Source organism: Strongylocentrotus purpuratus, unplaced genomic scaffold (genome assembly GCF_000002235.5).
Source record: "Strongylocentrotus purpuratus isolate Spur 01 unplaced genomic scaffold, Spur_5.0 spur5_scaffold_21, whole genome shotgun sequence".
In the NCBI taxonomy this organism is placed as follows: domain Eukaryota; kingdom Metazoa; phylum Echinodermata; class Echinoidea; order Camarodonta; family Strongylocentrotidae; genus Strongylocentrotus; species Strongylocentrotus purpuratus.
Genome location: NW_022145607.1, coordinates 65,003 through 82,710, shown reverse-complemented (window position 1 = coordinate 82,710; position 17,708 = coordinate 65,003). Strand labels below are relative to the sequence as shown.

Here is a 17,708-nt window from a genome sequence, read left to right as displayed (position 1 = left end):
AAAAGAGTTGTAAAGGGTACATGAGCATTTGTCTACATCAATAACCCACTTCTTGTGATAGCCAAGATTAAACTGATTGAATCTTTGCGCAGCATAAAACGTATGACCATTCGGTACAATTGTCTGAAAATCAAGACTATTACTTTTGGGCTCTATAGCCCTAAAGTCGATTTGACAACTAATAGTCCTTATTTTCCCACTTGAAGACATTTTCAAGCCCCACCTTTTTTAGGGAAGTTCTAAATTATTATTATCTTTCAAATGCAGTTGGAATTTAACTTTTTCATTTTTTTGGCCTGCAAATGGGACATAGTACCTTTAAAAGTCTGTTTTCCCCTTTCTTTTTGTTTGTTTGTTTGTTCATTTTGGCTACCTTAGCTCTTTGTGTGGTTACCAGAGCTATTCAAACTGTTCCAGTGCTATACATGTACTTCCATGCATTTCATTGCTGATGTGAAAATTAAATCACAAGCAGTCTTAAAATTATGAAATGAACACACCTGCATGCTCTATCACAATAATAACAACACCAGCAACCACAAAACAACAGCGGCAGCGGCATCAAAACTATATCCAATATGCAAATACATGTACCATATTTAACGGTGTATAAACCGCACCTTTTTGCCGCCGAAAAAAAATCAAAGTCGGGGGTGCGGTTTATACACGGTACACCAAAATTTTTTTTTTTTTTTTTTTTTTAAATGGCGCTATGCATGGCAATGTATCCCAGCTCAGTAATTGGTGTGTTGACTCACCACTCGGAAACTAAAATAACACTCAAATTTGTCTGTCATCTTGGTTTGAAATTAATCTTTCTGATAGATCTCAATATGTAGTTTATAATAATAATTCCTCCAATTTTTCTTCTATTACATATGATGTACCACAAGGTCCTATCCTAGGTCCTCTACTGTTTTTTTAATTTTCATTAATGATTTACACATTCAGCTGCACCTCGCAGTTAAATGAAATGCCTTTCCGCGTGGGTTTTTTAACACGGACCCGGCAAAAAAAAAATCGGCAATTTTTTTTTTTTTTTTTAAAGGGCGAAAAAGAGGGGTGCGGTTAATACACGAGGGCGGTTTATACAACGTTAATTACGGTATGTTCAAGTGAATATGACAAGGTGAGTAAAAATATAAATGATCATGTAGAAATGTGCTGAAGGATAAGTCAACATTAGGTATTATTGTCATCCTTTCTCAGTGATGCCACTGATAACATACATGTAAATATGAATAGATATGTTCATGTACAGTATGTCAATGGTATTCATGCAACATAAGAGGCCTACATGTACATGTACATTTCTCAAAGAAAATAAGGCCCATTAATCACACATTTCAGAATGTGTAATGTTTATTTAATTTGTTCAATTTGATACTGGTATTTTAATATAATAATGATACAATACAATAATAACAATAGTGGGTTCTTGTATACTTAGCGATCATGTTTGTCAGACTCGACACTCCCAGTGCTCTACAATTACAGATATAATATATATGCTTTTCATGACTTGTCTGCAGACTTAATGGGAAAATTAAAAAATCAGCTGAAATCTACTGACCAGAGGAGAGTAATGCCTGATATCAATGTTCACTAAACTTTGCATTCTAACAAAAAAATATGTACCTCGATACATTTACACATGTACATGTACAATCTGGATGAAGGAGATGCACGGATGTGGAAAGCAGTTTCTATTAATTAAATTCCGACTACATATACATGTACATTTACACACATGTGTTATCAGCTTTGAGGGGAGCTTGGCTATACTTGCTCCATTGACTTGGCAAGCGTTGCCATATTGATTTCCAGCTAAATAAATATATTCTGTATTTGAGGTTCTAAGGCTTTGACAGTGAAGGAAAGGGTATCATAATGGAGCATTGATTGAAAGTGTAAGAAATGGATGTACAGTAGGAGAGAAACAGAGAGAGAGAGAGAGAGAAGAGGGGGGGGGGGGGGGGGAGTCAGAGCGAGGGTTGGAAATTGTAAACAGAAATAAGAAATAGAGAATCAGAAAATTAGAAAGAGACACAGGAATAAAGCAGATGAAAGAATGATTACTGTAAGTGTACTGAAACACCCCTACTCCGGCCCTCCCTGGTATTGAAGAGAATTTAAAGGGCAACCCAACCCTTGCATTAAAGGTACATGTACATGTAATACAAAGTTTTGGTATGGGGTCATGAATTTGGTTCAAATGAACATATTGGAAGCATTTGCGATTTTAAAATATACAATGACTGTGGTCGCGGTTGGTAAGGAATTAATAGTATTCAAATAATAACAAAACTGAGAGTGAATATATTCTACAATGAAAAAGTGGCAATATTTTAGCTTGATGACCATGTTTTTTTCTCTCAGAATGTCAGACAAATTCATTTCTAGATCAGTTTATGCATGTGTCAATATCTAAAAAGGGTGATGTTTCTGCAAAGTAAACTGAAGGTCCACATCCTTTAAATGGTAATGCAATATAATATGCAGGCCAACACATTTATATACACAAATCTTATTCATAGGATTTGGAAACACATTGTGTATTTTTCAATAAACTTTATTTTAGGTTTAGATAACGAGAGTCAGACTCGACTAGCACATTTGCTATTTTTTACTCTATTTTACCATCGGTCGATCACAAACTCATATACATGTACATGTATATGTATGCCCATATAGTCTGAGGTCACCAACATATTCTAAACAGGAAGGAAGAGATAAAACCAAACAGCTTTCTGATCAGTAAAAGATCAAAGTTTGTCATGAAATTCATCTTGCAAAAGGCCAGCGTATATTCATACGTACAAATAATTATGTGTAGTGCATAGATCATGCATGTACGTAACTGTGAATTACGTGTGGTTTAAATTATTCTAAAGCAACAAATCAGAGTCGCAATTTAATGGCCCTGAAACACACCGAATTATCAATTACAAGAGTGGCTGACTCAAATTCATCCCTTGCATGTACATTGTAGTAGGTCCATGCATGTACTATTTACTTATTTTTGTATAATGGTGGGGGTGGGGAGGGGCGGGTGTCGCTGAACATCCCTTCTCTCACAGGCTGTCTACATACATGGTGTACATTGACTATCCCCATGCCAACGGTTCCATGCATGCTGCTTCTCTTTAATAGTACACATTGGCCGTATATTATGTGCCATGATATGTACAGTACATGCCTACTGACTGTACTAATATGTATGGTACATTCTGCATCTAGGCCGATACTACTGGATCTAAACACTGCTCAGTATTACGTAGTACATACATGTACCAACATACAGGTAGAAGCTATGTCCTACAATGTAAGAATGTGTAAGAGTGCACTTCAGGTCTACGTACGCGTGCTGAAAATAGAAGGGGCATCCACAATCAATTACACATAGTTTCCTGTCCTACTAGAGTGAGAGCGAGCTAGCTAGCTAGGGTAAGGAAGACACAGTCAGCCCAGCCGAACCTGATCACGTGCTCATGGCCTGTACCAGGCATGTGTCTGCTATAGGAAAGGCTTTGCAGGTGGCTGTATTAATCACTGCTTGTGATGGATATTACTTGTGATCCTAGACTAAAGTAGTAGTAAATGTACAGTTTAGTATACTGCAGACAGTGGACGGAGCTAAGGGCAGTGCTGGAGGGAGTGTGCATGGGGGTGAGAGGATGTGACACCCCTACACATACCGGTATTCAAATGTTGTTTTATAGCAAATCTCAAATTTTCTGCTGCAAATTGACTAAAATTTGGTATAACCATAGACCGAGGTCTATGGTATAACATCCCTACTATTTCAAAAGGGTGTAGCACTTCCCTGCATAGACGTACAGTATGTCTTAATGTACATGTATGTATGCAATGTAGGCCTGCATAATAATAATAATGGCTTCTTATATACATGTAGCTCTCATGGCACTTACATGTATACTGTACATCACTACCCTGGTTATAGCCGAGGTGCAAAAGTAACTAGTGCTCAAGCATATCATGTACCTATTAATACCTTGTATGTGTGGGTGTAATTGGGTTTTTACAGACGTGTATCAATCAGATATGATTATTTACGTCTGGGGATCAACTTTTAACGTCAACATCAGAAAGAAGTGACTCAGTATCGAACCTGCGTCCTCGGCTGAATCAGTATTTAACTTCCATTGTTAGCTGGATTACAGGCGCACACCACTACGCCCCCTTGGTGGAGAGTGGCAAATATAGATGTACATGCATACATGTACATTAATGTTTTGCCCAAAGAGTTAGTGCAGGGCTGAACCCTGTACCTTGTGATTCACAATTCTGGTGACTTATTCACTAGACTACAACAACTCTACAATATGAGTAATAAACTAAACATGTGGCTACTACATGTACAATGTATAACCTCACCCCTATTAACTAGCAGATATGGTTTAATACCATAGATTACTTCCAGTCTCTTTATTGTTGCTAAGCAACATGATGGATAAAAGCACTGGTCAGCTAGGGAGCATGCATCCCTCTAAAAGTCAAGAAAGTCTTCAGGGCCAGCCATTAGACCAATCACTCACTCACTTACTGCATGTAACCATGGGCCTACCACATGATGTATAAACCATACAAGTTCAACATTGTGCCATTTGTGAAGAAAGTTCTCACAAACTGGATATACAGTACATGTCCCATTTGAAGCTAACATCAAATTCTGTAGAACTTTGCAGGAATTATGATTATGTCATGTATGTCCTATCCATGAAATTTAAACATTAGCAGTGTCCTATTATTCAATTTAAGCAAGAAAAACCATTCACTTTCTAAACTTAAATGTCAGACACTATTGAGTGACGTACTGACCGACTCCTTTTTTTTCTCTTTGGCACATGTACTGTACATGTAATACAATTTAACATACCAGTACATAAATTGAGCTGTAAAGGTACATGAGCTTTCGTCTACATCACTAACCCACTACTTGTAATGGACAAAATTAAACTTATTGAATCTTTGCGCAGCACAAAACGTACAACCATTCGGTACAACGTACTACAAGGGTCTGAAAATCAGACTATTACACAGGGTTGGCATATTTCCCGCTTCGGAGACTTATTTCCCGGACACCGGGAAATAAGCAGTATTTACCGCTTTTTACCGGTATTTACCACTTTTTACTGGGAAATACCGGGAAATACCGGGAAATGTATTTTTCCACTCACTCCATAGGAATTGTCCAATTTTGAACATAATAACAATGGTGGTGAGTATGGTTGCTCTTGTGTGTACTATTTGTGTGTGTGTGTTTGTTCGTGCGTTTGTCTATGCCTGTAATTATGTAATGCTGGAAAAAAATACAGGAAAAAGATACGAAATATACACGGTACCTAATCTAGATATGATGTTCTTCATTAAAGGGAACCAAAACCTTCATACTAAGTTACTTTTATTGTAAAGTTTAAGATATTTGAATAAAATCAGTGAAAAATTGAACAAAATCAGGCAAGGAATAAGGAAAATGACTAGTCACTAGAGGGCGATATTCAATTTGATGACATCATTTGTGGACAACTCTCCATGCCTTTTGTACATCAAATTTTACAAGTCTTTCGTTTTTTTTTCCTATTTATTTGTGTTCTTGATCGGATTTCTTAACATGTGAAGTAGAATATCATTTTGCATTCTATTATCTCAATCACAAGAAAGAAAGAAAAACATGAAATTTGATGTACAAAAGGCATGGAGAGTTGTCCACAAATGATGTCATCAAATTGAATATCGCCCTCTAGTGACTAGTCATTTCAAAAAGCTTTAACTTTCTTATTCCTTGCCCGATTTCATTCAAATTTTCACTGATTTTATTCAAATATCTTAAACTTTACAATAAAAGTAACTTGTATGAAGGTTTTGGTTCCCAGTTGCTAATTACCATATTCATGAATACCTATTAATGCACAAAATGCCATTTGTTTGGGTGTGTACAATTTTGTATGCAGTGAGGATTTTATAAATCTGTTTATGTGTTCCTACTATGAGTATTGTGCTGCTAATTATTTCAGAACAATATTTTCAGTTATGAGGCTAAAAACAAGTAAAATTATTAATGAATAGAGAATTAAAATCATATTTCCCGTTTTTTACATATTTACCGGACGCGCATCTTATTTACCGGACGGTATTTACCGGTATTTACCGACGGTATTTACCGGTATTTACCGCCGGTAATTACCGTCACCGGTATTTACCGCCCAACCCTGAAAATGAATGCAATCACTTAAGTCGATTTGACAACTAATGCTCGATATTTTCAAGCCTTTACATTTTGGGGGAATTAAGTTCTAAATTGGTATTATCTTTCAAATGCTGTTGGAATTTGACCTTATAATTTGTTAGGTCTGCAAATGGGACATAGTTCCTTTAACAAGAAAGAATCATAAGATAAAAGATCATTTCTCCATTGTAGACGGCATACATGTATGTATGTAAATAGTTCTTGTTAATTTCTAAAAAAACCTAAAAATTGTCCTTAAGTTATAAGTACATGTACATTATTAAAGAAAAGAAAACAAAATCCAAGGGCTATTTCATTTCCAACGAATCAGTCTCAAGAGGCAAGATCATCCATGAGCTTTCCATGTCCATGAGCTGTAGCTGAGCCACTCTCTTGAAGCACTCATGACTCATGTTCCCCTTAAACATGGAACTCAATGCCTAAATACATGTAGTATTCATATTTCAATTGAACATCAATTATTTTAAAATGATACACAATATCATGTGAGATAGTACTCAAGATATAACAATCTTTGAATAATAGGAAAGAAACTTTCTGCAGAGCGATATCAGCTGAATCAAATTACTTTCTGTATTTTAAATATATACATTTTCTGGACACAAATTCCAATAATTCAATATGCTACTGTTCCATGCACTACATCCTGTAAAATGAGACATTTTTCGTGTTTTAATAGGGCAAACTTCCTCATGATATACATGTACCTGTACATGTACAAGTCTAGATTTCCCAAATATGAGAAATTTTAAATTATACCAAAAAAGAAATCATGATAATCATGTTTGTCTTTGTTTGACTAGTTTAAGAATTAAAAGTAATGCTGTAGCTGAACCGCCAAGCCGAACAGAAGTTTGCCGAACATGGCACTTGCGGACTGAGCTGAACCGAACCGAACCGAACCGAGCGCAAAGGCCTGGTTCGGATGTTTACGTTTTTTGCAAGCTAATTAACTTGTCATTTTGTACATAACCCGAACCGAACCAAGTTCGGGTAAAAATTGCCTAACTCTGCCAAACCGAACCGAACCTGAACATGGCGCCTGACTTACATTGTACAGCACTAAAAAAAGTCCTTGTTAATTTTACTTAGCATTTTGTTTTGTAGACTGGATTCTCCATCACAATTCATTCCCTGCATACATGTATCTTTAAACATGTGTGTTTCGGGAATGCCTTGAAATTTGAAATATTGGTCACACTTGACAAGGACTGTTCAGTGACACCTTTCCATGCAACCCTGCACATGTATGCACGCTCCTATACCCTGAACATGTATGCACGCTCCTATACCCTGCAGCATGCATATACACCATTATTGCAAGAGAAGGGAGGAAGAACAGGAGTATGCCCAGAACAAGAACCAGAACAAGAACAAGAAATTAGCACTCCTCCTGAATCAATAACACCCCACTCTAATCTGGTTACACTCCATTTACCTCACAATTTTACGCAGATTAGCAGCAACACTTTCCTTAGATTACAATACCGGGGCCGGGCCGGGCAAGGCAAGGCAAGGCTTTAAGTGTGAAGAAGAGTAACTTAGGGAATATTACAAGATTATTAAATTTCAACTCATCCCAGAGATGCCAAACAGAATTTTCTTGGCAAGCTGAGAGCATTAAACTGCTTGTAAAACAGGCAATCAAAAGCATATTTGTGTTGGGCATTCGGGAAGGGTGCCTTGAACTTCAAAGTACCATTTGGTTTTACCACTGTTAAAATCTGCCTACACCTGTACATGATTCAACAGAAAGGGATACATGTTCATTTAATATACGGTACACTGTATGTACTACATGTATAGCAAACTATAGACTAGTACCCGTAATAAAATAAAAGCCTGTCATACACAAAATTTTCATTTAGCAGCTTTTCTTTCCTTTGTTTTTCCAAAGTTTCTGTATAGATCTACAAACATTCTACAGTGTATGTACAGTAAATGGTGTAATTTGACAAATTACCCAGTAAGCACAAAATATGAATGTGACAAAAGTGATATGTTTCTTCATCCTTATGATGAACATTTATGTAAAATCTCTACTCATGTTTGAATTTCTATCTCAGGGATTTGGAAAGGTTATTAATGACATTAATAGTACATGTACAGGTGTATGTGTTTAGAAAACAATCTGAAGATAAATGTAATTGTGTCTCCTATGACTCTGCCCTAAATTCAGTATAGAGTGCAGGTCAGAGATGGAATCACTTGTAACATAATAAGATGAAAACAAACAGCCTACAAGTACATGTACATGTACTTGTATAATCAAATTTTAACTAACAAACTATGATCTTGACCTACAAAATGTACTAGCCCCAAAATGTAATTGGATCATCTTCCTACATGTATAGTACTAATATCACCATAGGGTTAGAAGTTGACCTCCGTGACCTTTGACCTACTAACCCAACCTCTAATCAGATCTTCTTCCTATGGTGATACATATTATCAGCAAGTTTGAGCCTCATATCTCTAGTGGTTCTTGAGATAACGTGATTTAACTAGAAAGCAGGACAAATGGACGGACGGCCGAAACCTGGATTTTTTAAGTCGACCTCTGTGACCTACATACTGTTACTCCAGTAGTTCTTGAGATATCGGGATAACGAGAAAGTGAGATGGACGTACAATACATGTACTACGTGCACATTCTAATAGGGCTGTGCACAACAGTGTAATGAGGTACCCGAGTACACTCCCAGGCTCACAGGCGAATACTCGAATATTCGGACGCCATGTTTTTTTATAATTTTTTTGAATTTTTTTGAATTTTTTTGAATTTTTTTGATTTTTTTTAATTTTTGGATTTTTGGATTTTTTTTCTTTTTTTGCCACTACCATACCACTTGGCAGTTTCTCAGGTCCCTCGCTGAAAACGCATGCAACTTTACTTTGAGTTGCAGTTGAAGGCGCCGATTTAATAAGAATAATAACAGTAAACAATGCTGTTTTAAAAACCAAAGATGGCAGAATAATCCATTTTCCTCCAAGTCCAAACAGAAATCTGGACATTTGGTCCCAGTTTCTGAAAGGTGAGTTTGACAGTGCTCGAGTTGGGAAACATTTTTACCGACGGTACCATGCCAGCGGACGCCGCTCTCCCTGGCACGGGTAAGCGTGGGCCTGGACATTTTTTTTTTTTGCGGCCGAATATTCGGGTACAAGAAATCGTACCCGAGTAGTTGTCAACCGTGCGGGTACTCGAGCATTCGACTACCCGTCGCAGCCTTACATTCTAATAATCCAAACTCACTGAAAATGAAATAGACAATTCATAGTGACTGGAAAAAAATCTGAGGCTATCTGAAGTAAGTAAGATTAACTACGAGAGTGCATGTTGCTGTTGTCAACCTTGGGCATCAATAGTACTGGGATTATTGGAGATAGAATATCATGCATCGCTAACAATGTAAATGTGCATTCTAGTAATGAGATATCAATAATCAAACACAATCTGTTAATGATTGTGGTGAAATCATTGACAGATTTATTTTTTCCCAGTGATCTACATGTATGTGATCTACTTCCTTTGAGACTGTACATTTTTTGTCCTCTTTTCATAAACGCTATTAAAGGTACTTATTGTTCTTAGCGCTCCTAAATATTCAATTTTATTACTATTATTATTATTAATTCACAACATCCTACAAATACTTTAAACCTCAGCAAACAAAAGATATTTGAAAGCTATTGAAATGGTGGGAAATATGTTTAAAAATTAATCCTTCTTGTAGTAAGATTTAATAGCAAAGTGTGTGATGGAGTCTGATTTTTGCTTGTTTGTTTTTTAATTGTTTTATCAATTAATTTGTCTTCTTTTCATTTATTTCAACAGAGCTTTTTAAAAACTTTCAAGTGCTAAAGTGCTCCTGCTCCATTGTATTTCTCTCACTACCCTGTACATGATTATAAACTGTGATCTATTTGTAATTCTGAATTTGTGGGCCTATACACTTTAGGCAATACACCCTTTCGCGGTTACAAGAGTGCGCATGCGCTGACATACTGTAGGCGCCTTTTTAAATTATGAGTAAACAAAGTCGTTTACTCGACATGCGCACCTGAAATCAGTGATGATGCTATTAATTAGTAGGCGGTGTCCCGGTAAAATTTGTATCATCACGTATTCGTTTAAATATATTCTTTCACATGATTGGTAATAAGAGCTTCCATTTCATTTTTTTAGAGGGGGGCGTTTCCGAAACTGATCCCTTTAACCATGAAAGGGTGTATTACAAACACATGTACAGTATACAGGCAGGTTGGAGTTTTTAAAACTTTCAAAATGTGTCTACACTGTATGTACAATGTACACATACTACAATGTACAGTACAGGTACTATATACAATGTACATGTACAGTATAAAGAAGAGTCTATCTACAATGTATTTCCATCATTTTATCATAAAATTAACTAATTTTTAAAAGTTGCAATAAAGACAATGAGATTGAGCCCAGGTTGCATGATGTCAGTCTTTGGATCAATGGGTGTATCTTTGTTGACATAACACTACACACAAACATCTTTATATTCATACAGTGATATGTTGAAGTACTTAAAGGCCAAATAACAAAAATAAGGTGTTTCTCATCCAGACTTTGAAAAAAAAGAGGAGGCAGGGCATTTCTATTTACTATTTTGCAATTTTTAGCTATTTTTTTAAAAGATGGCTGCCATGCTACATGTACATGTACATGTAAAGTGTATGTGAGTATACTGATGCAATGTACATGTACAACATGTACATGTATGACAAAACAAATGATTTGTATCAATTTAGAAGCTATTTAAACAATAGGAATATCACAGGCTTTTTTTTGGGGGGGGGGGAGGAGAGGGAGGAGGGGGCTTTTTTTCTTCTAAATAGTAAATTGTGAAAAAAAAAGGAGGCGGATGGGGATCAGAAACACTTTTTTTTAAATATTTGGCCTTAAAAGGCAGAACTGCCTTCAAAGCCATGAACTTGACTCTTTAAAGTTTACACTCATCCTTATGCCTGTACATCATGCGTTGCAAACTAAATCATTATATTGATCCAAATCTTACACTTGTTTAAACAAAAATTGGCAACAGAGAATACAGTGTAGTTTCCTGCATTTCTTTTTATATTAAAACAAGACTGCAAATGCACAGTCCGCAAGTAATATGGACTTTGTGCCGAAATTCTTACAGTATTTGTACAGTGAAATATGGGGTAGGACAAGCTTCAAAAACATCAATTTGGACGAACCTTTTAGAGTTGGGCACAGCATAGTATCATACATTTCGGTTTACACAAAAATTGCACTGCAATTGATTTGAACTTTGTAGCTCTTTGCTCTTTATATGTGTATGAGGATGTGTGCATTGAGATAATGAAGTATATTGTTAACGTGTGGTAGGGCTGCTTTCAAATGTGTGAACTTGGATGAATCTTCACACCAGTTTCTAATCCTGAGTGCAGCTTTATAAACAAATTAAAAAATTAAAAAAGCTTCAGTAAGATGTCAGCTACAGTATAGTTTTCTATTATTTTTTGTATTTTAATGTATCACAGATGTCTCAAGTGAAGTCAATTCCCTATTTCTTGTGTAATTTATCCTTCTTTTTCTCCTTTTTTCTCTTTTTGTCTCGTACTCATACAGGAAAAGATCAAGATTTGGGTAATTCCATAAATAAAGGACCCACCTTGTGACATTTTTGGTGTCCCTGTTACTTAAGATACTATGTCCCTTTTGCAGCCAACATCAATTTCTGTAGAACTTTGCAGGAATTATGAAATGTCATATCTGTGCAATTTAAACATTGGCAGTGTCCTAATATTCAAATTATGCAAGGAAAGCCGTTTAATTGCTACATGTACATGTAGACTTCACTGTCAGACACTATTGAGTGACTGACCGGCTTTTTTCTTCTTTGGTAAATACATGTACATAAAATGAGCTGCAAAGGGTACATGAGCATTTGTCTACATGTACTTCACTTCTTGTAATGGCCAAAATTAAACTGATTGAATCTTTGCGAAGCATAAAACGTACGACCATTCAGTACAATGGTCTGAAAATCAGAGTATTACTTACTGGCTCTATAGCTCTTAAGTCGATTCGACAACTAACAACCGTTATTTTCCTACTTAAAGACATTTTCAAGCCCCCCCCCCCTTTTTTTAGGGAAGTTCTGAACTAGTATTATCTTTGAATGCCGTTGGAATTTAACCTTTTCATTTTTTTGGCCTGCAAATGGGACATACATGTACATGTAGTACCTTTAAGGAACCCACATATTTGTGGCTCTGAGTAAAGACTTGAATAGTGGAGTGAGATTGTAAAGTGATTTTCAAGCATAATATTGCATCCTCATACCTAGAATCACTTGAACAATTATACTCCACTATTTAAGTCTTTACTCAGAGCCACAAATACATGTGGGTTCCTTTAATACACTGTATATGTACAATGTATATAAACAGGAGTGGGTCTCTAATTTATGGAATTACCCATTTAGTGGATTTTGTTAGCTTCTAAGCTTCCTTATAATTGACTTTAAAGTTTACAAATTGGTTGTAACTTGTAAATGACTATCTTTTCCTAGAGGTATCATATGCTTATAATTGATGATTCAACCCCAAATACAAAGGCAGAATTTTACATATTTTTTTTTAAAGAAGATTTTTTTAAAGAAAATGGACATGTTAATGGATTGAAAGGACACATCAAACATGCATATTCACCCAAATCATGTTCTGAACTATTACTACAGATGTTGAAACTATAAGGGTCTCAACCCGTTCAGGTATTGATGTAGATCATGTAAAATGTATTATTTAGGTACATTGTACATGAAGATAGTTGTTTAAAGCCAACTACAGAATGGTCTTAATCAAAGTAACAAGTGATATAAATGTAGACCTCTGAAAATGAGCAACCTACATGTACACCTGATGATTAGTGACTGATTAATTTTTTGTTCTTAAATCTAACTGAATGCTACTTCTCTGGAGTGTGCATGCCTTCTCTTTGGATTGTCATATGTACATGTAGGTACATGTAAATGTAACAGCTGTCAGTCAAGACATAACCCATCAATCCAAACCATCCAATCAACCAACAAATCAAACCAACCTATCATCAACCTTCTAACCAACCAATATAACCAACTAACCTCTCAATCATCAACCAAACAACCAAGTAACCAACCAACAAACTACATGTATTAACCAAAGTACCAAACCAAACAACAGTACCATAAATGAATACTCACCGCATCAAATTTGAATTCATTGGTGATCCAATTCCTTGCTTTCTCATACTCGTCCCTCAGTCCCATGATGAAGAGTGTATCGATGCCATCAATGATGGTGGCGCCCATGGCAGACCGCCCAAAGATGCTTGCTGAATGACCAGTCTTAGCGATGGGCTTCAGTTCATTGGCACCCCATGCGTACTTCACATAACCATCCCATGCATGTAACATCATCTGCAATGAAATGGAATGAAAATAAGTTTTCTTTGATACATGCAACATGTATATGTGAAAATCAAACAGAGAATGGTAATCCCTAGAGAGGTATTCTGACATTTACTTCATTTATCACATTGTTGAAAGGATTGTAATTGTTGTATACAAAGTTACAAACTAAAAAAATGTCTCTTCACTCTGTGAAAGCCATAACCAATCAAGTACTACTCTGCAACTTAAATATTTGTTCCTTAAAGATAAAATTAATTTTCAAACTACCATCTCTGGACTTGTAAAGCGCTTAGAGACATTATTATTATTATTATTATTATCCTTTATTACAATACAAATAATAAAACAAAAAATATTCATATACAAATGTAGTTGCAATCCTCTACTAGACCTATTCATATAAAGTGAAGAGTATTAAAAAGACCGAGATTGTTAAATGGGGATGTTTTGTAAATGTGAACAAACATACTGCTCTTGAGATACATGTACATGTACATGCACAATGTACATTGTAGTAATTAGACAGCAAGTGTACTTTGACTTGTCAACAAAATGAAGAATTACTCATTCATATCAAAATTACATATTTATATATAATGTACATGTACATGCATGTGGTTCAATAGTGGGTGGTCAACCATGTTGAAAATCTTGCAAGCCGTATTTTAAACTCTCGCTGCCCATGACGTCATCTAAATATCATCGCTTCTAGTCTACGTCAAAGGCAAAATGATTACCGGTATGAAGAAAAACTGTGTTAATGTCATTGAGCTCACGCACAGTTTTTCCTTCATAATCATTTTGCCTTTGGCGTAGACTAGAAGGGATGATATTTAGGTGTAAATATTCACTTCTGAATGACAAACGCCGATAAACCAAAACAACAACAATAGATGACGTCATGCACAGCGAGAGTTCAAAATGCGGCTTGCAAGATTTTTAACATGGATGTCGATTTTGACCCATAATTTCCTGAAAATGGACCAATAAACAGATTTATTCAGTCAAGTTGGTAAGTGGAACCGACGTATAATAGTTTAGGCCTAATTTAAAAAATAGAATAAATGGGATATGCATCAGGTAAAATGAAATTTTTGGGGCATAGAAATATGGCCATAAATGGCCATGGTGCTTGAAGGAGAACGCCTATGGTCAGGTTCTGTCTCTAAAGAGAGGAGCCGACCCTATCCAAATCAGAGGCTAACGAACGAAAGAGACAGAAATTTCGGTCTAGGGCTATACAAGCCCTTTTTTTTCTTCCTTGGAAGTTAGAATAAAATGACTCCTTGTGGAATAAACGACAATTTATCACATATAATATTCGTGATGTACATGACTGTAGTGTAAGGGAAGTGGCATTGTAAAGGGTCATGACAACTCACAAGGTCACCACAAACACAACTAATAATGGGATATTTGTACGGATATGCATAATCACATGTCATTAATTAATATGTGCGTCCATCCACCATGCGAGCAAAAATAGTTTCAGGTTTATTAGAACGAAGCACCACTCAACGAAACGACCGGAAGTTTCAACAGGATCACCACACACTTCCGTATACTGATGCTGAAGCTGATGCTGATTGCATAGACACTTGATCCAATGCAGCTAGATAGACCTACATACAATCAACCATGCTACAGTCTACATACATCTACCAAATAAAATTTCTATGTAGGGATACAGGCAAAATATCAAATAACATAGAACCCCTCGGAGTCGGGCTAACTCGGACCAGGGGACAACTCGGCCCAGATGCAAAAACGGTCATTTTTTGCATGTTTAGGTTTAGGGTTAGGTTTAGGGTTAGGTTTAGGGTTAGGGTTAGGGTTAGGGTTAGAGTTAGGGTAAAATGACAAAAAAATGACGGATTTTGCAGCCGGGCCGAGTTGTCTCCTGGTCCGAGTTAGCCCGGATCCAACCCCTCCTATATGGGCGTGAAACTAGTACGGGATAAAAATGTACTTCGCCTAAAACAACATGTAGATCTAGTGTAGATCTATGACTAGAGTACCGTCTATGAGACTATGATTTTCTCATCAAACATGCAATGCAAGTGGTTATGGTAAGCCTGATCATGCTGATTGCATAACAATTTTCCCCAAAATAATTTTCTGCATGATTGCTTTTGTAACTACCTCTCGTATATGATCACGTTTGCTTGTAACATCCATATCATTTGGATCACCATCTGTCCTTTCAATATATCCTTTTGCAACTATTGCATCTTTTCCACTTTTCCTTGCCGCTTGAAGATCTTCCTCGACTTGTTTCTTCTGCTGCTCTAAAACTTTTAGCTTATCCTCATTAACATCTTTCTTTATACTGTCAACTTCATGTTGATCCATATTTTCGTCTGCTCCTCCTTCATTATTTCCTGCATGATTTAAGGCCCCTCTTGCTTGCTGCAGTGCCCTGTCTTGGGCAATTTGTAGTTCTATTCTTTTCCTATCTTGTTCTAAATGTACATCTTCCTCTCCCGTGTCCAAATGAAGATGACCGGGGAATGTTTCATCTTTGCCACCTGGTTTGAATAGCTGCTCGGGCGAGTCCACGAATGAGTTTACACGTCCCCGAAGCTCCGGCACAAGAAACACTGCACTGTAACACACACTCATGAACACAAGAAAAAGTAGATAAACTACGTATCGTTCCGAAGCTCTTAATCCTGAACGGGTATATCCTAACGGGACGCCGTTAGAATACCTCTGTTGGAGAGGTAATATTGGTCCCTTAGAGTTCATTTTGATGAAAAATTACTCAGTCCTCGTCTTTGAACTGTCAGGAACTGCAGAAATATCAACACGTAACCATATCTCTTCGTCGCATCAAAGAGCTGTACAACGCACAACCGGAAGAAGGCACAGCAAGAGTACCACTAGCTATAGTATACAACTACCATGACACGTACCGGTACGTACGTACGTTCATACGTACCGTACGTGCTTCCTCGATCTCTGTATACAAATGCAGTTACAGGTCGATCCATATATCCGGCTCGAAGTTTAGACTTTTATCATTTTGTTATCTTCTACGTTGATTCTCGGTAAACCATTGATATCACTCGACGTTAAAAATAAAGTGAGAGTCTCAAGTGTTTTTAACGTTTTACATCTGACCAGAGGCGGCCCTTCCAGGGGAGGGGGGGGGGGGGGCACAGTGCCCCAACTTTTTCAAGTACTCGAAAGTGCCCCTTTTTACATAGTGCCCCTTTAACTTTGTAAGAAGTGCCCCTCTTTACATAGGAATAGTGCCCCCTTTACTTTGACAAGTTCCCCCTTTTAATTTGTAAAAGTGTCTCTTCCCCTTTTCAACTCTGATAAGTCCCCCGTTCAAGAACCGAGCAACATAAGCCAGTCCTTCTTTCCCAGGACTCCTCCTGTGAGGAGTTGGAATGACCTGCCATCAGGAACAGTATGTGCCTCATCCGTCAATGCCTTCCGTCAATGCCTGACAGGAGGCAGCAACGAAGTCCGGGAACTTTTTACTTGCACCATGTTAATAGCATTGCACCATGCACCTGGCTCTCGTAAGCACACACTCATCAGTCTGCAAGAATCTTCAACTGTGAAGGAGGTAGACTTAACCCAAAGAAGAAGAAGTGCCCCTCTTATTTGGACACGGTCCTCTTTTACTTCGACAAGTTCCCATTTTCATTTGCAATATAAGTGTTAATTTTCCATTCTCATAAGCGCCCTTTTTAATCTCTAGTAAGCTAGCTAGTGCCCCTTTTCAGGTACGTGAAGTGCCTCTTTTCAGGTACTTTGTAGGTGCCCTTTTTTTCTCCAGAAAGTGCCCTTTTTTCTTGGCGTCCCCCCCCCCCCCCACCACTTTGGAAGTCGCTCGGCCGCCCCTGCATCACCTTACCTGTTTTCAATTAAATTTGAACTGCCAAACTTCCAAAAGGAAAAATAAAAATTGAGTACATGCCCGGCACCAAAAAAGAACTCAAACCTCATTTGAAAGTTGGTTCCATGCC

The 17,708-nt window shown here is 37.0% G+C and overlaps 1 protein-coding gene across 1 annotated transcript in view; it reads right to left on the bottom strand.

The window, feature by feature from the left end:
* Positions 1–16,603, bottom strand: part of LOC581367 (mannosyl-oligosaccharide 1,2-alpha-mannosidase IA) — a 71,193-nt gene extending 54,590 nt beyond the window's left edge. The window contains exons 1-2 of the mRNA XM_030995477.1: positions 15,868–16,603; positions 13,516–13,731 (exon numbers count right to left, since the gene is read on the bottom strand). Of these exons, the coding sequence (XP_030851337.1) occupies positions 13,516–13,731; positions 15,868–16,473 (822 nt within the window). The 5' untranslated portion in view covers positions 16,474–16,603. The remainder of the gene's footprint in view (positions 1–13,515; positions 13,732–15,867) is intronic.
* Positions 16,604–17,708: the final 1,105 nt, after the last annotated feature.